The sequence below is a fragment of the Xiphias gladius genome, chromosome 7 (genome assembly GCF_016859285.1).
Source record: "Xiphias gladius isolate SHS-SW01 ecotype Sanya breed wild chromosome 7, ASM1685928v1, whole genome shotgun sequence".
NCBI classification, from domain to species: domain Eukaryota; kingdom Metazoa; phylum Chordata; class Actinopteri; order Istiophoriformes; family Xiphiidae; genus Xiphias; species Xiphias gladius.
The window spans coordinates 16424422-16451053 of NC_053406.1; the positions used below are offsets into that span (position 1 = coordinate 16424422).

General features: G+C 42.9%; 1 protein-coding gene across 1 annotated transcript; it reads right to left on the reverse strand.

Moving 5' to 3' along the window:
- Positions 1 to 1472: 1472 nt before the first annotated feature.
- Positions 1473 to 22910, reverse strand: arhgap35a (Rho GTPase activating protein 35a). Its single transcript, XM_040130216.1, has 6 exons — positions 19068 to 22910; positions 13042 to 13183; positions 6962 to 7039; positions 5026 to 5157; positions 3417 to 3522; positions 1473 to 2085 (listed from the first exon to the last, which is right to left on the reverse strand). Exons 1-6 carry the CDS (start codon positions 22803 to 22805, stop codon positions 1587 to 1589), a joined length of 4695 nt encoding a protein of 1564 aa, XP_039986150.1. The 5' UTR covers positions 22806 to 22910; the 3' UTR covers positions 1473 to 1586.
- Positions 22911 to 26632: the final 3722 nt, after the last annotated feature.

Below are 26632 nucleotides of genomic sequence, written 5' to 3' on the forward strand. Positions count from 1 at the left end.
AATCTCAGCTGATCTGTACCAAATTTAAAAATGCTGTTGTTCTTTTATTTACACTCTTAAACTTCATGATCTCTAAAGTTAATTTTACCAGACATACAATGAAGATGAACCTTGACAATTGCACCTATAAGAGAATCTGACGCTACAAAAACAGTAGGAAAATGGTGCTACGCCCATGCAGTAGTGGAAGTGAGGTTATGGCTGCAATATCCATTTCTTCCTCTAGATGTCAGTGGTGTGCTCCCAGAGAGAGAGAGAGAGAGAGAGAGAGAGAGAGAGAGAGAGAGAGAGAGAGAGAGAGAGGACTGACAATAAAGTGAAAGGTGGCTGTCATGTCATGGCAGCTCCAATTTAAAATGTGCCTTCAAAGTGCTCAGGAAAGTGCTTTTTGAACAAGGTCCTTACTATGAAAACTGCAGCACCAACTCGCTTGTAAAACCACCACCGCGTGAAAGAAGCAACATGACAGGTGAAGTCCAACACTGGAATTATTCCCACTGTCCACCTAAAACAGTTAAATTCAAAACAAAAAGGCATGGATACAGGCGCAGGTCGAAGCTCAAACCAAGAGAGATAGAGCAAACCAGGGAATGGGAGGAGTCTTCCCAGAATGCCAAGGGTGTGAGACCACCCATAATCCTTTGCTCCAATTTGCTGCCCAGCAGATCCAGTCGGTTGAGATTTTTTTTTTTATTCTGTGCTTGGCATACTGCCTTGACTGAATCCGATTTTGTCAGTGTGTGTGTGTGTGTCTGTGTGAGGGGTTGACAGATAGGAATGTGTGAGTCGCGGAGGACAGAACATCCTGTCAGGTGAGTAGTAACACGTGTTTCTTGCTTAAGTCCTCTCTGTACAGTGGTGAAATAAACAAATGTGTTCAGGACTTGCTCTTTGCTCCACTTTTTGTCCCAGCCATGGCCTCTGGGTAGGTACAGCAGGTTGGCAAAAAAAAAAAAAAAAAAAAAAAAAGCCACCAAATTCCCAGCACAGTTCGAGGCTAAGGGATTGAGGAGAATGGTTGTCGGAGGCACACTGGCCACTGGGTGTGTGTGTCAAGTGTGTGCCCTGTGTGTGTCTGTGTGTGGTGGAGAAATCCCTACATAACAGAGTTCACATTCCCCTTGCACTTTACTTCAGAGTCCCTCCCTGAGTCCCTTTAACAGTTACTGACAACATCTCACTCTTCATTGGTGTGTTTGTGTGTAGGTTCTATATAAGGCAAGGAGGGTAGGTCTAGATGAAGTGAGACTGAGAGACAAAGTGATAAAGTGGCGAGGAGGGAGAAAGACTGCCAGTTCAGAGGCTCTTCAGTGTTCCTCTTTTCTGCCTTGTGTGTGTCCATTTTTCTAAAAGCAATGGAAGCTCAAACACCCCCTTCTTCTCCCAAACATGTAGGTTTCTCCCAGTACATACTGCATCTCACTCAATCTCTCCCAACTTCTCCTTCTACCTTCTCTTCTCATTTCAATTTATCTTCTTCAGTTCCTTCCCATACTTCTAGATCTCTTATTCTGATCCCTTAAAACTCTCTGAATCTCGTTATCTTCTTTGTTTTTTTTCTTCTTCTCTTTCCCTTGATCCCTGGTTCACAGCGTGTGTTGTTCCGTAGGGGGGTGATGGGGATGCAGGGAGGGTGGCAGCAGGGCTGGGATCGGGGACTGCGGAGTTGGAGGTGGGGAATGGGGCGGGGACTGATGTTGATGTTGATGGTGGTGATGGTGGTGGTGGTGGTGGTGGTGGATAGGAGGGCCGTAGTGTGGAATGACAGGAGGGGTGGCGGGGAGGACATAGGGAGTGGGGGACGGAGTTGGCGAGGATGAGTAGCCTCCAGCCATGCAGGAGTAGGCTGAGGTTCCTCCCCCGGAGGACAGTGTAGAGGTGGGGGAGCCGGGGAGGCCGTCTGCCAGCGGCTGATTGTAGAAGAAGTACGCGCACTGGTGGATGAAGCTCTCGATGATTGTCTGATAGGTGCGGGTGGCAGTCAGGGCATCCATGGTGGTGAAGTCTGGTCTCATCAGTGTGGGCCAGAAACAGATGGACAGGTTCTCACTGGTCATCAAGTTCACCTTGTTGTTCTGACTCACCCTGGCAAACACAGAGAAACCAAAAAGTGAAACGAATTGGCCACAATTCACTACTTTGGTTTCCACGGGAAACTTCAGAAAAGGGATGCTTCAAATGATTTGCTACTGACAAAACCTAATGGTATCCTCTAAATCTCCACATAAGTTGATGCGATTATGTAAGATAAATTATAGAACATGCAATCAAAAGAGAAGGTGTCTCTTTTTACTAAAAAAAATGGGAGAGAGAAGAATCAACTCAGGTGGGCACTGTGTACGGTAGGCCTGCAATTAACAATGTTCCTTATTGATTGATCTGCTGGCAATTTTCCCCAAGTCCTAGCTGATGTCATCGCATGTCTTGTTTTGTCCAGCCAACAGTCCAAAGATATTCAGTTTCCAATAAAGCAGAGGAGAGCAGGAAATCTTCACATTGGAGAAAAAATGTTTGGCGTTTTTGCCTTAAAATGATTAATCGATTAACAAAATAGGTGCCTATTTATTTCCTTGCAATCGACTAATTGATTAATAATTGCAGCTGCAACATTTTGCATTTAAAAATAATTTAACAAAAAGAGTCTACAACTAGCTGGTGGCTAGTTGATCTACTTACGCACAGTGGTGCTGTAAGCTAAATGCTAATGTTAGCATGCTAACATGCTCACAATGTTAATGCTGATGTTTAGCAGGTATACTGTTTACCACTTTCACCGTCTTAGTTTGGCTGTGTAGCATGCTAACATTTTCTAATTAGCACTAAACACAAAGTACAGCTGAGTCTCATGGGAAAATAATTAGTTTTGCAGGTTTTGCAGGTCATAAACTATAGTATTAAATGATTTCATATTTGGACCTGGTAAAGGACAAAAGTCGGGATCACCAAAGGCGGTAGGGCTTCATCCTCTGAGGACCATGACTGTCTGTACAAAATTTCATGTCAATCTCCGTCTAATAGTTTAGATATGTTTTATTAGACAATAAAGAAACAAACAAAAAATAACTAAGACATGCATTTCTTCTCTTTCCTCTTTAATCTTTAATCTTCTTGTGTCCCTTAAATTTATCTTGGTACTTGTTGGGGGTCCTGAACCTCAGATTGGGGACCACCAATCCATACTATACTTTGAATTTAGACCACAAAGGTTTCCTGGCATTTTTTGGAGCACAATAGTCAATTTGTCATACCCAAGATGACAGAACTAATAACAGATCAACATCCACATACAACAGATCATGACTCAATCTCTATTCTGTCAGCGTGCTGGTTTCAGTGATGTCACTGCGAAATCGCTTGACCAGCGGTGTAGTCAGCATGGCTGTCAGAGGCCGTCTCTGAACCCATCACTCACTTACTTGTTCAAGTGGCTGATGACATATTTGAAGACCTCGTAATTCTCCTTGGGGAAGCGGCGCAGAATGTCCTTCATCATCAGGAAGCGCTGCTCCCTATCGTTGATCTCTGAATGGTGGCAGAGAGAGAGAGAGAGAGAGAGAGAGAGAGAGAGAGAGAGAGAGAGAGAGAGAGACATCAGGTTAGACGAGGGAAGAAAAGAGGCTGAAAGAAAAGCTCAGGAAAATCTGAGGAAAAGATGCCAGGGGAGTGAAAGATGAGACGTGGGGGGGGGGGGGGAGAATTTGAAGAGCATAGTGAGAGCAATTGGATCTGAAAACATCTGTATAGGACACAGTGATTTCATCCTACAATGGTATGAGTTTCACACATTTCGGTGAAGAAAACACAAACACGAGAACAAAATAAAAAAATCAATCAATAAAAAAAACATTCCAGACGAGAAACATACCACACATCACCCCATGACAGTGTCCTACAGATTACAGCAGCTCACACACAAACACACACATGCACTGGGTGTGTTAAGCCTGATGGCAGCAAGGAGTGAGTCAGAAGAGATGACGTCACCCGCTAACACAGTCCATTCTGTGTGTTTGTGAGCGAGGCAGAGAGCAGCAGCGAGAACAGCAGATGTTCTCCTCCACATCACAAACATGATTTACAGTCAGAGAATTGGAGTTCGTATTCCCACAATGAGGTCAGCGTGGATCAAAACCAGATTTGAGGCAGAATGACTTCACACAGCCCCAGTTCCTCCCGCTGTGCATCCATCATCAGTAAGCACAACTTAACTAACTTCCTACAGCTTATTTGAAGTAATGTCATCATGACAACATCCAGAGACATCCACCCACCCATCTTTTTCTAAATCTCCCTTTTTCTCCACCTCTCAGTCTGGTAACGGTAAAAAAAAATTAAATAAATAAGACTAATAAAATTCTGAAATGCCAAGCCCAATTTGCTGTTTTCTACCAATTTGAATGCTTTCCTTTCTCTAACTCCACCTCACTTTTCTTTTTCATTCTCTCCTTTAAACTCCGTTGCAGCACAGATTGCGGGGGCTTTATCAGGTCTCTGTCACAGCTGAAGGGTCTCACTGGGGCCGTTTAAAAAAAAAAAAAACACACACACACACAAACAGAGTTCGGTGAGTGACAGCAGCCTTTTGGCTCGGGGATAAATCTCTCTGGCAAGATGCAAGACTAAGCTATGCCTAAGAAAAAGAGTAGCGGTGGAGAGCGCAGGAGCACCCTCATTTGTATAAATATGACTGTTTTCTCATGCCTTCATTCAGACCACTGTTATCCATAGCGCTCCTGCATCCCTCCATCATGTGCAATCATCCCCACATCCTCCTTCTCGAAGCGTTAAATATTCTCTCCTCCTTTCCTTTCTTCTCCCTTCCCAAGCTCCTCACCATGTGGCAAATCCAATTCTCCCCATGGATTGATTTGGATTGCAAGAGTTTTGCTTGTTAGGTTGAAGAAAAGTAACAATGAAGGGAAAAAGATTTCAGGCAAAATCCAGTACATCTTAGGGTTTTAGTGAACAATTCTGGCCACATCCCTGTGCCCCCTCGTCTCCTCATACCAGAGCCCCAGGACTTACTGAAGGCCTCCACCAGCTCTCCCTGCATGCTGTAGGGCACTAGAGGCTCAGGTAGTTCTGAGAAGAAGGCCTTCATGGCCCCTGCTACTGTGTTGATGGTGAAGTCTTTCTCCACCAGGTCCAGGTTGTGGTCTGAAAAAAAATTGAAACCGACATTTGAATCACATATATACATCACAATTTTAGATGTGTAGAGTAGATAAGAGAGGTGGCCAAAATAAGCCCCTTACAAACACCTTCCAAAATAATAGCCCTGTAAAAAATACTGATGTTGTGAAGCTCACTTTGAAAATGTTGATTCAACCACAGACTGGGCTATGAAATGATACAGAACGTGAGACAATAGGAATTTGTCAACCATTAGAAATTTTGCTGTACTGTTTATACCAAGGTTTATACTCAAACATTTTTTTATTTTATGTTCACCCAGGAATTTTTCATAAGGGCAGTGGTCCGGAACAAAGCCATCAAAATTCAAGTCACCCATTCTCCCTGCCTTAGACTTTTATGTAATATTTTCTGCTTTTTTGTGTTGCAAAGTATCACAGTTTGCCAGAACCTGGGTACGGTGATAGGTATTGCTTTAATATATCTGGTTTAATTAGGCCATCACAGGTAGTGTTGCAAATCAATGAACATGCATGTTTTATGGAAATAAACTTTTATATGATTTATGAATAATGTGATAAAGTACTTTGATTTTTCAGGTATTACATTTTATGGATTATGAAGAGACTGTCTGGTTATTGATTTTCCAGAAAATGTACTTAATCACAATATATAGAGGTATTACAGTGTAAAATTACATATACGGTGTTATAATTCACTGTTTGTGGTTGTTTTTGTTTTGTTCTGTGCATGCAATTTGTAGACAAGCCTGCACAGACAGGTGTGTCCTAGACTTTTCAATTAATCATTTAATCAAAATTAATAAATAACAAATAGCATCCTGTTGATGTACCATTAATAGATAAAAGTAAAATGAACCATAGACAATTATGAAGTGCAGAGCAGTGAGCAGAGAGACAGCTCAGAGAGCCAAAGACAGCAAAACCATTAGAGCACCACACTAGTGGAAAGAGTGTGTGTGTGTGTGTGTGTGTGTGTGTGTGTGTGTGTGTGTGTGTGTGTGTGTGTGTGTGTGTGTGTGTGTGTGTGTGTGTGTGTGTGTGTGTGTGAGCAAGACGCTTAATTAAAAAAGCCATTTTCTGATAACTTTTCACTTTACAAAGGTAGTATGTGTAGAAAGAAAAAAGTAACACAGATAGGGTTAGAGAGTTCTTGAACATGCCATTTTGAGAGTTTCCGAAGTGCCGTGTTTCTGATGCTGCTTTCTCCTGTAATGAGTTATGTGAATCTTCGGGGAACCGATGAAGTGCCATCTTCAGTATGGCTATGAGACACCTGTGCTGTAGTTTCACATGTAATTGTATTGTCCCATTGGCCTTAGGCTCAGAATGATTCAATGCAGGTCTTCAGCTCTGATTACCTGAGCTGGATTTAACCTCAATGAGGCGTAGACGGACACACACACACACACACACAAACACACACACACACACACACACCATCTTGCTCCCCTATCTATCTCGGTAGCGACATGCTTCATTAACCAAACCAATCTGGAGGTAATTAAAGGCCCACACCAGACAGACAGACGCATGGAGACACACATTGAGAGCATTTGTACATGCACACGTGTCAACATGCATGTGGACACGGGAGCAGGTAAACAGGAAAAGGCAGCTCTAAAGTCTAAAAGGAAGCAAACGCCAATTCCCTCAGTAAAATTAATGCTCCCTGGTTAATTAAGGGGATCCAGGCTTGTTATAGATAGAAGCAAACATACTTACACAGTACACAAGTGTGCAGCTGAAGCAAGAATGAGCAAATGCACACATGTATGTGTGTGTAGTGTAAGCAGAAAGTAACACACCTTGGTCAAACTGCCGCTGCATGCTCTCCATCTCTGCCTTGTTCCCGCTGACCCTGTAGATGCCCTCTGTGCTCAAGCCTGGGGGAGAGTGAGAGAAAGAGGAATGTTATTGGCTCAGTGTTCTTTTCATGCATTTAATTTGCCACAAGTATCAAGTATTTATAGTAGCTGGTCAATCACCTCCAAGATGAGGTGCATGGATTCACTCTGAATGGCTGAAAAAGTAGAGCTACTGCAGGCTCCTATAATGGCCTCTCCCTGTGTCCCCTTTCATCTAAACACAGTATTAACACTATTTATTAAATCTGTAAAGCCCTCCTACAGGCCTGCTAAGACCCAACTGGGGCACTGTGACTAACTGAGGCTACTTTAGTGCCACACACTTTAAAAAGGGTGTGCAGAGACCATGTAGTTCTCTTGTCACACCTAACTTCAATCTTAGGAGGTTATTTACTTAGGATTTGCAGCCTTGCTTTAGACATTCTTTAGACATTTAGACAGTCAGATCATATCCATATTTACTACAGTGTCACAACAAGGTTTTTGTGGTAGAAAAGGGGGGAGAAGGAGCACCACTAAAATTTGCATGTTGGAGCTCTTGTAATATGTATTTAACACATTTCTATTTAGAGGTGCAAAATACGCCCACTGACAGCAGCAGAAGAAACTGTGCCTGAATTTTAACAGCTGGAAGAAGCAGGTGTAAAGTCTGTGGCAGTGTTTTACTGAACACACGCAGAGGGAGACTATCACCACGTCAACAAGTTTATGGATAACTTTGGTCCATCGAATCTGTTCAGACAACACTTTAGTGAGGGCAATAAAGAAGACCAGTGCAAATTCAAAGATGCAATTTAGGTGACTAACCAGAACTCTCCATTCATCAGTACCACAATACGAGACAAAAGAGCAGGAATGCAACAGTGTGCTATTTGTCACACAATTCTACCTTTCTGTTCTACTGACTAAGGAGGCCTTTTGGATTTTATTGTATGTTTAGAGCAATAATAATCTAATAGAGTTTACAGTTTGAAAGCTTTAACAACTACCAAGAATCTTCTACATTTTACTTCAATCACTGATCTTTTTGTTGAACTGAAAAATACTAACTAATTCAGCTAATATTTCCTCACGGGCTGTATACATTTTTCTTCTTGTGGAAAAAAAGATTCAAATTTTCAAAACTGTCCTCCCTTCAATATACTTCAAGTTCAGCAGCAGGAAACACTTTGTTTTTAGCTCCAGTGCAGTTCTTATGTAGCGCATTGTATCACTTATGTGAGTAGTCTTAGTAAATAACCCACAAACTGAATTAATTGAATGGTGGTGATGAAGAATTTTGCACCCTTGATGGTAATTTACAGTAAACGTAGTAGATATCCCCTTTAGTTTTGTCTTTTAGCAATACATCCATGTACTCAGGCATGGAAAACACAAGCAACCGAGTCAAAGCCGGACAATTACAGAAAGGAAAGGCACATGGATAGCTGGTGCGAGTGAAAGCTCACTTCATTTTAGTTCATTAATACTTTTTTTTTCCAATTTACAAAAAGACAAGGTTTAACCTCCCACACTTGAATTTCCCCCTTCGTTCACACTTTGGTGGCAATTGAATCAGACAAAGAGCCATCCAGAGCGAGTGAGGGAGATAGGGAGTGGCAGAAATTGAGGGAGAGATAGAGAGAGGCAGGGAGGAAATGGGAGAGCTCTCAGTCAAGGCATACAGCATCGATCTCCTCCTTCTACCAATCAATTATCCACAAAAGCTTTTCTAGCCAGACACTAAGAAAACAAGGATGGGAGGAGAGATAGAGAGAGGGGAGTATTAGAGCTGGGGGGGCAAAACAGGACAAGCAACCAAGAATGAGAAAAGATAGTTGGGGAGTGTGAAGACGCATAGGAGTCAGGGTCAGACTGATGAAAGAGAGAATGAGAAAAAATAAACGGATTAAGATAAAGATAAGGATGGATATATACGTAGAAGGATAGGAAAAGTGCTTGAAATAACCAAATACAGAAGAGAAAAAAAGTTACAGGAGAACGAAAAGAATGGGTGAGGAACCGCAAAGTAGTGGGAGGGGAAGAAAAATCAGTGGATTAAGAGTTTTTGCATGATAGCTTGGAAAGGTGAGCTTTCCAGAACAGACAGCAGCATCCTCTTCCTCTGGGGTCAAACAAAGCATTAGCACTTCCTGGGGTCAACACAAGTATGGACACTTCCTGCAACAAACAAATGTTTTATCTGCATCCTCTTCTTTAGCCCTGACGAAAAATACAACTTCTACTGATAACTTTCCATTCTTGTAGGCTATCATCAATCCATACTACAGTGCATTTTAGGACAGATAAATCATTACTTTGATCAGCTTTTGGTGCCTATATCCTCATGGACTGCGCACACACACAGAAACCTAAAAATACAGCCCATCTGTGGTGACTTCACAGCTACCAACGACACTCAAGTGGCCAAAAACACACCTGTGAACCTGCAATCCCACAAACTCTGAGAGGACATTAAATGCTCCTGCAGGTAGCAGCTGTGCTCCAGCAGCATGTTACTGTCTGACAACACTCCAGCTGATCCCACATCAGCCCAGACACCAGCATTTCTCTGGGTTCAGCAGCCCAGAGGCTGATTTCATAGTTCACCATGGAGACAGGCAGTCGCTGGGTGCTGCCCTTTACGTCGCTATGGAGGCTCTCGCGGCCAGCAGATATGCCCGCACACGCTAACACACATTCATCACCTCGGCACCCAAGAGCAGAGCACACTGCGGCTACCGCGCTGAGAGAAAGCCAGAGCTGAAAACAGATAACAGCAGTCACTAAGGATTGATTTTATATAGCTACTTTTCAACAAGCTCAGAATGCATGAAAATAACACAAAATACCACATCCACTCCTATTATTCTCAAGGACAAAGGGAGTGAACTATGAAGCATGAATAAGAGAAGCAACAAAGAAAGAAGGCTTTGGAATCGAAAATATAAAAGCAGAAAACAGAAATTAAGAATTTTTCTGCAGTACATTAGTGTATGTACTGCCAAAATGTCGATTGTGTATGCATTCAAATACACCCTAAATTTCATGACTGGTATTTTAACAGTCTGACTTGGGAGAGCCACAACATATTTTTTTCTATCACAGTGCCGAACGTCTTCAGTCCTCACCGTAAAAAAATGAAAGTCAAGATTTTTCAGATACATGAACACAAGACTAAGAGGATTATCAACAACCTTTGGACAGATAAGAATGAAGGCAGGAACGCTGGGTTTGGGTTTAGGTTAGTTGTGAGTATTTTTGTTTTAGGTACAGGGAAAAAGGAAGGATGTAGGTCAAAGCTGCAGGTCCAGGGTCGGCCTCACAACGTCACTCATTATCAGCTCATACTATAGTGACAAACATTGTGTCAGCGCCGCCCAGTATTTTCCTGTGAGTATCATTATACACAAAGATTACAGACATAGATACAGGGTAAGTAAAGTCTGACTTACAGTAACTACAATGGAAACTAAATAACACAATGTAACTCATTTCCATTCTGCCATTCTGCACCACGTGTTAGTAAGTAAACAAAATAGTTCTGCACACATACTATTTTGTTTACATACTAACACATGTAGTTGGAAATTTCATTTGATGAGATACACTGTATCAACATACATGTCGATGTGTGAGGGTGCACTCCTCACAAATGCATACACACCAAAGAACAGAGGATCAAGCAATATACACATAGAAAAGAGCTGAGCCCAAACGTTCATCCAATTTCCTATCTTGGGATATTGATCAAACAGAGGGCGCTATGGGGTAGAACATTACCTGGCAACCCCCTGGCTAAAACACACCCGGACACACACACAGCATGCTGTCAAGAGGAAGGAGAGGGAAAGCAATGGGGGGGGGTTAGCAGGAGAAAAAAAATGAAATGAACTGAGAGAGATGACAATAGGACAGGGGAAGAAATAGAAATATGGGTTAGGGAGACGATGAAAGAAAATCAAATCTGACAAGTGAAGGTATTCAGAGAGACAGAGGGAGAAGGATGAGTGGATCAGGAGAAACAAGGACACACAAAGAAAGGAGGGGAAAGGATTCAGAGGATTAGGAGAAATACTGAAGGAGTGAGCGAGGGTAAAAAGTGGAAAAACACCTCTGAAGGAGCTGTGCATTCATCTACATGTGTGAACACCCACATTGTGTATGTATATAAAAACATATTCAACCAGTTTTTCTCCTTCATCCAGGTGTAACTGCTGTGACTACTCCAGTTAATATCTGAACAGGGTGAGGGGAAATCTAACATGATTCCTTGTTATCTAGAGCTACACTCCTACACAGAGGAAGGCAGTGGATGTTTTGTAAGGCTGCAATAATCCACAAACACAGAGTCTTTAATCAGGACAGAGATTACAGTGGAATGCAGTGGCATGTCAGTAAGCAACAGCGATGTTTTGACAACCTCAGTTGCTCCAATGCAACTCACATCATGGAAGGTAATAAAAAGAGAATATTAAGCAATGGCCGTGGATGTTTTTATTAAACATTACTTAGCTGTATATTAAAGTCTCCTAAACCACATAAAGATAACTTTAAGACAAACATCCAAAGTATAAGGACATCGTTTCTTCTGTGTGCTGCTTGGGAATTTGGAAAGGGTGTTTGTTAGCAATAATGGGGGGATTAACATTTTACAGTCGAATTTATAGGCTGATTCCAGTATTTTTAGACCCAATATTTTTTAAACCAGTATAAATGAATAAATAAATATTTCAGTATTACTACAGTATGTAATCTGATACTACTAAACAGAGACAGTGTTCTGGGACAGGTCTTTTAGCTAGATATTAGTTAGTTGTGTTGAGTTTATAAAGATGTTTTTGATTTCCAGAGGCATTTAGGAACACGTACAGAATAGGAAGCTTTCAGAAAATAATATTAAATCGGCTAACTAATTAAATAACACGAAAAATCTGACTAATAAAAGATGTTGATGTGCTTGCAGGTAGATTGGTTGGAGGCTAACTCATGACTTCACTATTTCTAAAATTCTGCTCACAGTACAGCCAAGAATAAGGAGATGTGTGCTAATATCTATACGCATGCATCGACCCTGCACTAAGTCGCCTCTGGGTCAGCGCAACAGCTGATGGCAGGGTGAGAGGCAAGCTGGGCGACCTAGGGCAGCGGGGCACCAGAACAGCCTGGTGGGGAGTTTGGCATCTAGGCAACGGGGTGCCAATGTTAGGAGAGGCTATCTAATCACATCTGTGGTCCCAGTACTCCCAGTACTCCCAAAGAGCAGAGGAAAGGAGAGGAGAGGAGAGGAGGTTATGGATGGTTGGTGGCAACAGGCTGAAGACCTCTTAGCTAAACACACCAAACCACCAGATAATACACACCATGGCTAAAGTTAATCTAGAGTATTTCATTTAAATACATACAACCAATCTTGGCTATTCTCATAATCCCATTCATCTGAATGTGGCTGTGATGACTCAACTCAAAGCTAGCTCAAAATACTGTGACTGTAACCATCGGAGCCAGAAGCCACCATTTCTATTACTTGGACCAGTTTGGGAATTGCCATACAAACCCTAGGTAATGATATTTATGTAATATGCATATGCAAATAGGATAGGTTATCAAAACAGAAGTTAACACCCAAACTTGGTTCATGTCCCTGGAGGTGCCCACCTACAAAGCCTATAGCTCAGCCAAACACTACCAGTTATCAAACCTGAACAAAGAATAAGGGAGACTCAGAGGAAAGCACAGATGCATGTGCGCAGACACAACGTCTGTGTGTGATTTAAGGAGGACTACAGAACACACTCTTAGCGGTGAAGACCACAGTAGGTAACAATCCCACCAGGGAGGAGGATTAAGATATGGAAAAAATGCAGGGGAAAAAAAGAGTAATTAAGGGAGGCAGGTACAGCACACACGGGGTGGATTCTTTGAAATACTTTTCCAACAGGTAAAACACTTAATTGACTGGCAAAAAAAGCCTGTGCTGTATGACTGGATGCCATTAATCAGCTGCACTCCTTAGTATGTCAAGTATAACAGAGTCTTACCTGTGGTTTCAATGAAACGGATGCACTTCTCAATAAAGACTGGGATTGGCCTCTCAGGGGTGACCACGGTGGCCAGTGGCATGCCGAAGTAGTTGCTCTCATTGGGTTTTGAGATGGAATGTCTGGGTTTGGGTCGTGGTTTCTGGAAAAAAAAAGTGAAAGAAAGAAAGACCAGATTCGTGGGAACACTCAGACAAGCCTGATTGACATCGACACTGCTGACATAGACACACATTTCCAAGAAGACACTGAGCCTAGAGGCAGTGTTATTGAAAAAACTTGATTTAGATGGAAAACACCATGACCTTATTTTAAAGTAACTGTGTTTTTATGTCAGTATCTACCCATCCAGCACATTCCTTCAAACCTGAAACTGATAAGTAATTATACATTTCTGTTTTGAACCCTGTTATGCACATCAGTGAGATATATATCATGCCCTTCATCATTCTAGCCTCTTCATCCTTGCCCTCCTTCATTTGGCTCTCTCTCTACTGCACTGCAGCTCTCAGATAATCAAACTGTCTTATTCATTGTTCAATTACTTTCCAACTCCTGTTATTCTCCTGTTGAGAGACGTCCAATACACTCCTACAACATTCTCTGCCTGCTTCCATAAGGCTGAGGCATCAGCAGTAATTGTGCTGCGTTTTAATGGTGTTCAGTGGGAAAGTTTTGAAGGCCCCTGAGGCCTGGATCTCTAGTAAGCTTGTCAGCCCCCTGAGGCTCTGCCCTGGCAGGCTGGGTGGTGAGGGTAGGATGCATGGTTGGCTGGGCACATAAACTGTGGGTGCATTGCGGGCCTGACAGACAGACACAGGAAAGGAGCAGGAGTGCTCATTAGAGAGGAGCCCAGCGTGCCCTCTGCTCCAGATACTGGCCTCACTGCACTCCACCAAACATGTACGATAACACATATACACACACTCACTTACAGCGCTACTCTAAGAAACAAGCAGGGAAACACTAAGTAAGACTGGCCAGATCAACAAAGGCTCACCTGGGCTTTTTTTCCTGGACTGTCTGTTGTCCGAACATGTAGTAAAATTATTCTGTTATTTATTTTCATAATTTTACTTGTCTTTCAGATGGCTCAATTTTGCCAAGCAATCATTTTTCATTAAGCTTCTACCTAATAGAGCCTGACCGATACATCTGCAGCCCTATATTATTGGGTAATACTGTATGTGGTTATTAGAGATATATCATTATCACTGCATTGGTTGGAAAATACCAAAAAGACATGGCTAAGCAGGAAAACTGCAGTGATAAATGTTTTACAGGCAGCATTCTTATCTACATTTGTAATTCTTCTCAATTTTATGCAATTCACATTCATTATAGTCAATTAATGTGTTTATCTTTATAGTTAAAATTCAAAATCACTTATGTTTTGATGTTTACTATTCAAAACAGCAACAAAATTTACTGTAATATTTACTTTTACTGTCAACTGCAAGCCAACCAAAACTGGGTCCCTTGTTGACTCTGCTAGGAGAGCTCTGGGATGAGTTATTAAAAACTGAAATGATGTAATATACTCAACTTTACGATGCTTGTGTCTCTGCTATAATACACTATGCTGCAATTGTAGACAATATACGGAACAGAGCTACACACAGAATAGAGCTACAGTATACAGTACTTGCTCCCATTCCAGCAATTTAAGGAGTCATGGGCTGGGTACCAGGATCAGTACAACATAAATGTGAAATAATCCTACTGTGGGGTGTACATGTACAGAAATAATTTGTGTTGTAATGTTAACTTTATTAAAAGTTTTAAAGCTTTTAAATGGTTGTTTTTATTACAAAAATGACTTGAAAACATTGTGTCGTACATACACACTTGTACATATGGATTTGTCAGCAATTCATGACTTCTGTTGTAGACGATAATTGTTTTATGATTTGGTCATTATTGATTGTAATTGATTGTGAAGATGTACAAGTTGCATCTCTATTTTTGGACTTTCTCTGTTGTTTGGATATGTATATGACGCACTCATGCTGGGCATAGTTATATGCATCACACAATGATAATACCATTAATTCATTCAGTCATGCATATATTTACTCAGATATATCTTTTATGCAAATTTTTTATGCAAAAAAAGGAAAATATTGGTACATTTATTATTAGTTATTATTCATACGTATTAGTACCAGCATCGTCTTATAAAATCCAGTATTACTAGGGCTCCTCTGTCTAGGGTGTTTTTCTATAGTAAGCTGTAGAAAAAGGGCACTGTCACTACTTCACCTGTCAGACTGGTGCTCAAGTGACAGGAAAAAAATGCCAAGAGAAAAATCAGCAACACTGACTGGCATACTGGAAGAGTCTACCCTTCATTCAACAATGCTAATGCAGGTCTTGTGCTCATATATGTAGGTTTAAAAATTTCAGACTTTCCCACCAAGTCCATTACTGTTGCCAAGGTCTCCTTCCATTATAAGCCCACATGAGCAAATTCCTCAATGGAACTCCTTCACTTACCACTTCCAGCTACCTCCCCCACTGCCCTGCCCGATCCCTTTGTGACACTACCTCTCTCAACATACAGGCATCCTTATACTTGTGGTTTTTAGCTGAAGACCTGTACATATACTGTGCTTGTGAGGTGTGTACTCGTGGAGTTCACAAGTGCACAAAAAAAACCCTTGAGTATTTAACTGAATTAAAACGGAAGTAATACTAGACATGATGATACAAGACTAGCTGGCAGCTTGGTTTTTAGCTCCAAGTAGCAGGTCATAATCTATTTGTGTCCTATCATACTGACTGTGTTGTATATCTGTGCCCTATCTCAGTTTAGCAGACTGTCTCTATACACCCCCCTTCTCTAATCCACCCACTTTTCTCTCTTACTGTCTCTGCCCCTGCAGTTTTGCCTTCTGGCCACTCCTTTTAGTTGCTGACTGAGACAGGATATGTTGCCAGCGCTGAGAAGACAAAACAGACCTCTACCACAAAAGACAAACAAAACACATCCTTAATAATAACATACAGACACCATGGTGAGCGTTTACATACACTGCACACTGTAGGACACTGAAACACAAAGCCACAATCCAAAAAAAGAGTCATAATTCCTAACATATCTCTTATTTCTCTCAGGCTCCATTTTATTTCCTTTCTGAGCTTGTGTTTTCCACTTTTTTTTGATTGTCTCCCTTCCTCTTATTTCTTGCATGAGGACACTAGACTGGAACTAGGTGACTGAAGAATTTGAAGCATTCCTCTTGCTGGCTGAGGAGGTTTGAAAAAAGCTGCAGGAGAGAAAGAGGAAACATTTCCGGCCTCTCACTGAGGGAGGGAGGGCGGGCGGGACAGAGACACTGTCGGTCATTGCCCGAGGTAAAGGGGGTTTTATAATGGGCTCAGAGTCTAGTTTCAATTATTTGTTCCTACCTGTCATGACTCAGATTGGTTGACAGTACCCTAAGGCTCCGACAAGAAAAGTGTTTACACTGCATACAACCAAACCTTCACTCTAAAACCAACTGAAAATCTAACATTATGTTAATCCTGTAAAGCCACGAACAGCAACGGCTGGTTCTATACCAACCCCTGGTCAATGCTACCATACATCTCCCTGAGATGACCAAATAACTCAATAACATGTCGTCCTGAGGGGATTTCAGACTGCAGTAGATTGACAATTTGCTTTTAACTTTGAGACAGCTGCTTAGAAAACAGGTGATGGAACTTGATCACTTTGTAACAACCACAATTAAGTCCTGATGGCCTTTAATGTGGATATCCAGATCCAAGACCTGTTGTAGGGCACAAATCAGAGGCACTAATTAGAGAAATGATGACGACACTGATCTAAATTGGGCTGGCTTTAATTTTCTTAGGGATTTGTTCTGAAACATGTAGGTTTAAAGTGTGTCTTGTGATACTTTATTGGTCCCTTTTTCGACTTGCCCCTCTCTGAGAACAGGGTCAGAGCAAAGGGTCAGGTAAAAGTCAGTGCTACTGCAGCTTGTATGCTTACTAACATGTGGCTTGGACTGGACTGTCCTCTTCATTTGTATTCTTATCGACCAATAAACTACCCTGCTGCCTGCTACCCTAGTGTCCTTACACACTTTTTTCAGAAAGGCAAATGGCACCGAGTACACTGTGAGCAATGTCAGCTACCGCATAAAAGGAAAGAATGTACAATAGGTTAGGCAGTTAGGAGCTATGTGAGATGAAAGCCTTCACGCAGGTACTTGGACATCATGGCCGGGTTTGTGAAAACATGAATCGTCCCCTGTTCCACCCTACTGACAGCCATGGAAATTATCACAGACGCACAGGTCCAACATAAGCAGCTGTAACTCCCATTCAGCTGGCACTTCTTTGCCACGCCATGTGTGTGAATGAAGAGCATGCCAGGCTGATAAGCCTAACAGTGTAAGGTCAAAAGTATCACCACAGCACGTGTGAGAGACAAGCATAGAAAAGAACAGGAGAGGGCTAGACAGAGGCTAGGAACAAGTGAAGTGGGAGATACCGGTGTGTTTAAAAAAAAAAAATCCGCCAGCTGAAAAATAGAGAGGAAAGACAGATATAAGGAGAACATAATGGGCAGAGAAAGAAAGAGTTTGACAGAAATATGAGAAGCAGAAAGTATGAATCAGCAACAAGGGAAGACAAACACTGTGAATATAAGAGAATGCAAGGAAGGAAGCAAAGAAAGCCAAGCTGACAAGGAAGAATTGGGAGGCGCAGACTTCACTCCTATACCACAACAGTGAACAGTAAACAACAATGCCCTAACTAGATAACGCTGATGTTGATCACTAGATCACTAATGGCACATGCACTGCAACTTTTGGCATCTATGTTGTCAAAGGGTGCAGTGCATGCGCCATTGAGACAAGCGGCCATAGTACAAGTGAGGCTGAAGGCAAGGTGATTACACAATCAGGTTTTGTAAATTACTATTTAAGAGTGAAGTTTTTATTTCTGGACACAGGACTCCTGTGCTCAGATTCTCTTCTTGTTGTGCTTGTTACTACTATCATTTCCTGAACAGCAGGGATGTTTATAGGTAATGTGCTGAGATATAACTTTAGGTTTAATTTCTCTCCCAGTACTGCTATACGATTGATGTTGATGCTTTCAAAATCAAACTCTTGGTGAAATAAATATTATTATTTCAGCTCTCATATAACGGGAAACCTGATTCGACCAAGCAGACATACACAGGTGCACAAGCAGTGTAGCACAGTGTATACTGTGGTTCTGTCCCTATTCATTAAGAGTTTCTGCCTTCTTGTATTGAAGTTTAATGACTGGAGTTTGTCTCTTTTTCCTCTGATGATCTGGCTAGTTTAGAGGGCTCCCACAGAGCAGTCAGGGAAAAAATATGGCAGACATGCTTTCAGAGAAACCCCTACAGTATGTTATGTTTTCACTGAGCTAAACTGCAGAAAGTACTGAGATTATACTGAACTCATTAGTTATTCTTCAAACTTAGTGATAAGTTAAAAATTATCCACCAAAGTAAACTGGTGTTGAACCTCAGCTAAGGACCTATTATACTTGGGATTATGGATATTTTATCAATTTTGTCCATAAACAAATACATGTGCCAACATACTGACGATAAAGTTGTACAATGCGATGCGATACATGATACATCCTGTATCATTGAGGTAGTCATTGATTTGATTTAGTCATTGCTTAGATAAAATTTAAAGCAAATGTTTTGCTCAAAATTCAAATTTTCGACTATTAAAACAAGTGACACTTTCCCTACTTACTAGGGTACTTTTCAGTTAGGTTATTTTTAACTTTAGTTAAGAAAACACTGGGGCAGTGGATGTTTTCCAAAACAAATATGTCACATTTAGGAATAACACTTAACTATTGTATTCAGGAATAGTTAAATCAACTAATTAAATTTAAATTTTCTCTATTTAAGATTTAAAAAATTATATTTGTCACTTAACATAATTGAGACATATTTGCATGTTTAAGCCATATATCACACATATTTATGATAAACATATGGATACACAAACACTAACCTTTGTATTCCTGCGCAGGCTCTTAAGGATATTTCTCCTTTTTGGGTCCTCACTCTCCTCAATTGAGTTGTCCTTTTGGGCTCCTCCCTCATCCTGGCTAGTCTTGGGTGGACCCCCCATCTCATCATCACTGCCTATAGAGAAGCTTGTCCTAAAACTGCTGAACTTTCCCAGTCGTTTGGATCTGTCTCTGTAAAGCTTAGGCTTTACCCCAATGGCGGACAACTTTCTCCTGCGCTCCAGTGAGCTGCTATCAGCCTCACTGTCTGACCCATTCCCCCCGGCGCTCCCATTGGAGTGACCTTTATTGGCGTTGCGGATGGTGATAATCTTGCCCTGTGTACTGTCATGAGGGACAGAGTAAATATTTTCCTCTTCTGTCGGTCGAGGTTTGCTCACAGCATCCATGGGCTCTGCGTAGTCTGAGGGGTCGTAGCCACCATCGCTACCTTGAGCCCAGGTGACAGCTTGGGGCAAGGAGCGGCGGTTGGTGCCACCTTGCTGGTCCATGTAGGGGCTGAGGTTAACCTTACGGACAGGCTTGGGCTTCACTTGAGGAGGAATCTTGTTGTTGAGCTTGCTCTCAAACGTGCTAAGTTCAGAAATGACAGAGAAGGTATCACTAGAGTCCAGATCTGGCAGCTTGAAGCTTCCAAGGTGAGAACTCAGACTACCATCATCCCTCAGGGTAGGGTAAGGTGGTGATGGGTCAATATCATCCTCTGAGTCCATAAGAATGTTAACTGGACTAGGAGAGCCACAGCGAGGGCTGACGCTCTCATTGGTACATGCCTCAGCAACATGATCATACATGTGTGTGGCTTCAACAATAGTACGCTTCTCTACGACCTCTTTGAGGAATGGTTGGAAAAGGTCTATCTTATGAAGCCCCCCTACTACCCCACCATGTCCACATATTACTGTGTTAAACCTGGCCTCTATTTCATGTGCCAGTTCGTCTCCCTGACTGACCTGCTCCTTAGCTGAATCTGAATCTGACAGCTCCATCTGGCTCTCACCTACTGCTAGCAACTGGACAGGGATGATGTCTTGGACCTCACATAGGAAAGCACATAACGTCTCCATAGATGCCTTGCGGCGAGCAGAGTAAACTGCAATGTAGCCATGGACCAGCCTGGTCTTGCGGAGGGAAAATGAAGAATGGAAAGAGAGTAGTGACAGCTCAATATTTTGCCTCTGACCTCCTATACTGAGATCCAGTAGAATGGAGGTGCCACTGCTGAGAGAAGAAGCAGGACGACAATGCTGGGGCAACAGGAAGGGAGCAAGGAGCTGGTCTAGATCATACGTGTCTCCACACATCAGGCACATGACTATCCTCAGGTCTGCCTCTAGCACTGGCTGGGACTGAGAGTCTCTGAAGGCAGAGGATGCAGGGGGCAAGGGAGGGGAGCTGCTCCCTATGCTTCTCCGTGATTCTAAGAGGCCCTTCAGCACCTGGTTGATCTGCTTCTCACTGACATTACGCGCGTAGCCCATACCTGGAGAGGCAGGGTCTAGGTATGCACACTGCAGCTTTCCAGCCACCTGCTGCCCTTGTTGGATAAGAGTTTGAGCTGTCTCCCCCCCAATATCTCCTATGGACCCAACCCCCCGCTTGGTGACCAGAAGAAGGGACAGCGGGAGTTGGGCTAAACTGTTTTCCCTTTCCCTTCTGCTTATAGTTGACTCCCTAAGCTTCTCTATACTCTCGACAACATACGAGAGGGATTCCTTTGAGTTGTACAAACACAGGCAACCATGTGGTGTAAAGGTTGGTGTGTGGAAGGAATTGACTGGGAGACGCACGTTGCCCTCTATAGGACGAAGGGATAACTCATACATCTTGCCATCTAACACGTACCGGTCATCACAGGAGCACAAGGCTCTTATCTCATTTGCCATCTCTCTGGCTAACCCATCTTTCCCTAGGATGACAAGATTTATCCGTTCAGCCCTCCCCCCATCCAGTCTTGAACTGTCTGATGATGGGTAGCGGGTAGGGAATCTGGAGGCCAGTATCTGCTCTATTTTACTGTCTACACAGTGGGGGCTGTTGGGACAGGTGTCCTTTGTGGGATGGTAGACAAAGTGGATATGTTTCAATACCAGGGCATCCCTTTCTGCCTGCAGCTTCTGTAGGGCTTTAAACCTTTGCTCCTCACCCAACACCTCCTGAATGGCTCCCATTTTCTCTTTACTTGGCTTTGCATCCACTTCCAGCTCATAGAAGAGCTCAGAGTATTCAAGAAGCAGTTCCTGAAAGTCCTCTTTGGCTCGGTCAATGATTTCCTTCTGGTGTTTGTTGTAGATATCCAGATATTCAGCCTCATCCAGCCACTGGTAGAAGTCTTCATTCATGATGAAGCTTCGGGCCTCCTCCCAGGGTTTACCTGGTGTGATGAAAGGAGAGACACTTAGCTTCTCCTTGAACTCCCATCTCATTTCAGCCCTTTTACGCTCATTCCTTAGCTGCTCTAGGTGAGTCTCATAGATAGCTTCAGGTGCGGGGGTCTCCAGAAGGTCCTGTGGAATTCGATCATCCTCCATGTTATCAATGTGTGGTGTGGTCTCCCAAGGGGTGTCATCTAGCACTACAAACCACTGGGAGAAATCTCTCTTTGTTTCAAGGACTTTCTGAACTCCAGACCAGCTCAGGTGGTCTATCTCATCCAACTCTGGTAACAGTACTGACAGGGCCTGTGGTAGAGTAGTTAGATATGCCTTCCTACGTTTCTCTATATGCTCTTGTTTAAGTCTATGCACATGCTGCTGGAAAAGCTTCTTGGCTTTAGCTGTCCCCTCTAGGAAAACATAGTCCTTGTACTCAGGGGCAGACAGCATACGGCGACTGACAGTTGGCCATGTCTCATTGTGGTTCTTCACAATTCGGTTGACCAGCCACTCATAGCGGTCTTTGGCTGAGGCAATTTGTTGACTCTGCTGTTTCAATGCCTCAAAGTAAGGGATAATTTTGGGCTTTCCCCTACTCTTGTCTATTAGCTGAACCAGTGTAAGAAAAGCTAGGTCAACATTGACATTAGAGCGTGCTGATGTTTCTACCACCTGTAGGTTCTTCTTGGCTAGGGCAAAGGTGTGTGAGTCTTTAATATAGCGCTCAACTCCTTCATCACATTTGGTAAGAACCAGTACCACAGGTTTCTTCGTTTTGGCTAGCTGGTTGTAAAGGTTGGTGATAAACTTCATCTGGTCCTCAAAGCTACGGTTCATACCCCTGCTAACATCCACACAGAGTAAGAAGCCATCCACCATAAGCTTGCCTTCAGGCATCTGTTTCTGCTCAAAGTCCTGCTCCAGCCCCAGCTGATCTGTGCAAAAGTACATCAGCTTCTCAGCCGAGGCCAGTTTGGTGGAAGCTGCCCTCTTGATGTAAGGCTGGAGTGCCGTGCTTCGGTGTGGCTGGAACGTTTGATCGTCAATGAATTCTGTTTGCTCCACCACATTCATACGGCATTCTGGCCCCTCCTCCATCATCCGCCCGGCCTCTCCCCAGAACAGGAAGTGGTCATTGTTCACCACACGGCCTCCAAAGTCACTTGTGCTGAGAACGGAGGTATGGTCTAGGTAGAAGTCATCTGCACTTGGCCGGACAAAGCGGTTACACAGGCAGGACTTGCCCACACCACACTGGCCTTTCTCCTTCTCCGTGCCGGACAGCCCAACCACGACCAGGTTGTAGGTGGGTGCCCGGACATCTTGCTTTTTGGCCATCATCATCGCTGGCAGAGGCTCATCCTGTCATGCTGGCTGCTAGCTTGGGAGAGGAGGAGGCTGCCAAGGAAGGAGGGTTTCCATGCAAGGGGAGCTCACTGGGCTGGGGTCTGGCCCTGCATGATAGAGAGAGAGAGAGAATGAGGAAATATAATTAATCTAGAGAAATACAGAAAAAAAACATTCCATCCCATTCCATGACAGGCTTTATTATTAGAGAGCTATTGTGTCTCTCATCTAAATTCCTACAGTGTGCCGATGTGCTGTTAATAATGTTTAATCTGTGATCCTATTTCTCCACTGAATGTTTCCTGAAAAGATTGAGGTCATTCGCAAAGCTGCTAGAATGCTGCACATTACTCAACCCTGCTGTAGCTCAATAAAAGGCAATTTTTTCCCGTTTAACTTATTTAATTTTTATACTACCGGGACAGCACTGCTTACAGTGGTGCCTTCCACATTTCATTCCCTTGTTTGTTGATATGTGTTTTGGCTTATTATCTGGCATCTAACAGTATGGTTGGTCGTCTCACTGCCAGCAGCAGTAGAATAAGGTTATGTGGGGTTTCCACTATCGCACAAAACAGACACATGCACACACGCACCACCACATACTTTTGAAAACAGGCACACTAAGCGCCCTGCACCCCAAATGAAAGACACACACAAGAAGATGAAAGCAGATAAATGTTCCAAAGCTAAAGTTACTAATTGGCCAACTAGGGAAAGCCATCTGCATTTTAAAAGGCTGCACTGCCTGTTGGCTGACTTGTCTCCATCAAAAACATGTTTTTCTATGTTCCTCACCAGATAGCACTCTGCAAACAGATCAGAATTGGCTGATGTACCCTCACTAATGTCTCAACGTGTTTACTTACAGTAGATGCAGCAATTTGCTGCCATGCTGTCAAGAAATAGTACATACACCTTGGAACATACACGGAGACCTAGTTGACCAGTCTCAATATAACTTAATCCATTAGTAAATCAGACCTAAAAATTAATTAATATGAGAAAATGAGGGGTGGGGGATGCTCTTTATGGAATGGCCCTGTTTGACAGCACAATTTGTAAGGAACAAAAATCTTCCAATGCCGTAACAAAGCCAGCACACAGACTTGCAGTATGAGACCACCCCCTCCATGTCATTACTGAGGCGTTAATGTAGTAAAACAGACATTAAAACCACTATTTATCATGAATAGCTCTTTTGACAGAAAGCACAAAAGCAGACAAAGCCTTCATTGCTGCTGAAATGAGTTTGTCAGACAACAAAGAACTGTGGATACGCAAAGATGAACTTCAAAGTCCAACATTGCTGCATCCAGAGGGGTAGACAATGAAAAGGAAATGGTAGGAGGAGAAAGAAACTCACCACACTAGAAAACACTGTTGATAAAAATCAACCACACAACTAGCATGTATCAACTATTGCATATACTGTATATTTCTGAGATTTATTTGAAAAGCTGAGTGCCACTAATCGAAGTTCAAAGCTGACAGTTATAGCAAAGCTTTGAAATACTGAGTTTCTCTAAAGCAAATCCCAATCAGGCAATGAATTAACACTACAGAGGCAAGACCTCCCCAGTGCTTCACCAGGTGCAAAACCAAGTGTCAGCAGAAAAGAAATCCATATCAAAAAGAATGTCAGTGTTTTGATACTTGTAGAGAAAACACGCCTGAAAAATATATCAAGGTACAGAGACAGAGACCAAGTCCCTGCAATAATAAGGTGTGGTGTGTGTCGTGCTCAGCCGGACTTGCTGGTCGATACATTCAAATAGGTATATGACCTGGGAGTTATGGTTAATTCACGGTTTTCTCTTTCTGGGCTCTCTTGTATTTTTACTGCATATGTGTGTATTAGCATGTCTGTAAATAGTGTGAGTAGTGTAGTGTATACCACCTTGACTAGATGGGAAAAACTGCAGGAGTGGAATCTATATAGCCAAAGTCAGCAGGTTATAAGCGCGCCTGTGTCCTGACCTAGTCATGTTTGCATTACTGAGAGGACAGCCTCAACTACAACCAGCCATGTATCCAGCCTGCTAATCATCATTTTTTATATTGTATCTACATGAACCCCTCCTGTGTTACCCAGTGACCTGGTTCACACACATAAAAATGTGTGAATGTGAAATACATTCAATATGAAGTCCATCGATAACCAGTAACGGCTCCTTGATAACTGCTGTCATTTTAGTTTAATGCTATTACAATGTGTGCGGCAGATGTCATTTACTACTGGATATGTTCCCTTTGGAGGTCAACCAAAAGGGATTTCAGGTAGTTTCTCTAGTTCTGCTATCGCAAAGGTTGCTGTGAACTGTTGAGACATGGTTAAAGTAGCTGCCTATAGGGTGTTACATTAGCAGATATGGAAGCCATGGTGTAGACCGGCATCAGCGCAAATGACCTACAGTATATGAGCTTACTCATAACTAAAGACACACATACATGTGCAAACACCAACTGCTCAGATTTTATCCAATGTAACATCCTGGTGATCATTATGTCATGTGTGAAATAGGTCATGTTTGTGACCAGTTGTGAGAGTGTCTGGATTAAATAAAGTCAAGCAATCCTAAAGTCCCTTTGGAGCTGGAGGCAAGCCAGGCTCAATACTCTCACAGATGCACTGCTAACATCTGCTTCAATGACCCCACCTATCTTTTTCTAAAAATGTTCCTATGTGTGCACTGCGTATGTGAATCTACAAGTTCATACACATTTTGTGACAGTAACAAAACAATGCACTAGAGTGCAGGTTAGGTGTGTGCGTATGCGACAGAGAGCTGTGGCCCTTTTGCAAATAACCTCATAGGGAATGGCAAACAAAAGTGACATATAGCAGTTTTCTTTTTTTTTTTTTCCTGGTGTGTCCCAGTAGCATGTCAGTGCGAGAAGCAAACAGACAGCCCAGAATTCAGTCTTAACTGATGTGAGGATGCAATGGTTTAAAACATAGTTGCAGACAATAACGGAGGAGAGTAAAATGCCTCATGTGACTGAGTGTTGTTCCCAAGCCACACTGACAGAAACACTGAATATATATGACATTACAACCACACAATTCAGCTTGCTTCAACAGCCTCTCTACTGGCAGTCTAAGTGCAGCATTTCATACACAATAGATCTAGTCATTTTGGGAATACATTTCCTCTTTCCGCAGACCTAAAAAGACACCACTGCCTGTGCTCGACTAGCCTCAGTGCAGCAGTCCAGGTGCAGAGGACCCAGGCAGCCAGTCTCCCAGTTCACCCTGACGCCTGGTGGCTGGTGCGCATGTCCAGCCACATACCATTGTTTCGAGGCCCAGGGCTTTTTAGGGCAAAGGCAGAGATAGGTTAGGGTCTGCGTTGCAGCTGCTTCTGACCCTGAAACATGAGGGTGAGCAGAAAAGGAGAGGGATAGAGTATAGGGGGAGGTGGAAGAGACGCAGGAAGGAGTGGAAGGCATTGGGGGGAGGAGACAGAAGTTGGGATATTAGTGCACACAGGGAGGTGGGGGTAAAAAAAGAATGGGTACGAGGGGCAGGGGAGAGAGGTCAGTGGCCTGGGTCATGTGAGCTGCACATTGGAATCCCCTCAGGCAAGAGGGGCAGGGTGTGGTGAGGCCTGGATGAGTTGGCCTGATGAGACGATAGGATGCATCTGTAGGGTACTGGAGTGTAGCCTGAAGCTAAAGCTGAGGCGGCAGGGCGTGAAGTTCATCATAACACGCGCTACATAGGGCAGCAGGGAAGAGGCTGTGTTCACTGCCCATGAAGAGCGACCATGTAGCCTTCATGGGATGGCTGCATTCCTTTCATTACAAAGTTAAGAAGAGTT

Excerpts from the sequence above, each read along its gene's own strand:
- arhgap35a (XM_040130216.1), bottom strand. The coding sequence starts at position 22,805 with ATGATGATGGCCAAAAAGCAAGATGTCCGGGCACCCACCTACAACCTG. Across the intron at positions 13,184-19,067 it reads GCCTGCGCAGGAATACAAAG|AAACCACGACCCAAACCCAG; the intron begins GTTAGTGTTTGT and ends TTTTTTTTCCAG. Across the intron at positions 2,086-3,416 it reads GTCATCAGCCACTTGAACAA|GGTGAGTCAGAACAACAAGG; the intron begins GTAAGTGAGTGA and ends TGTGTTTGCCAG.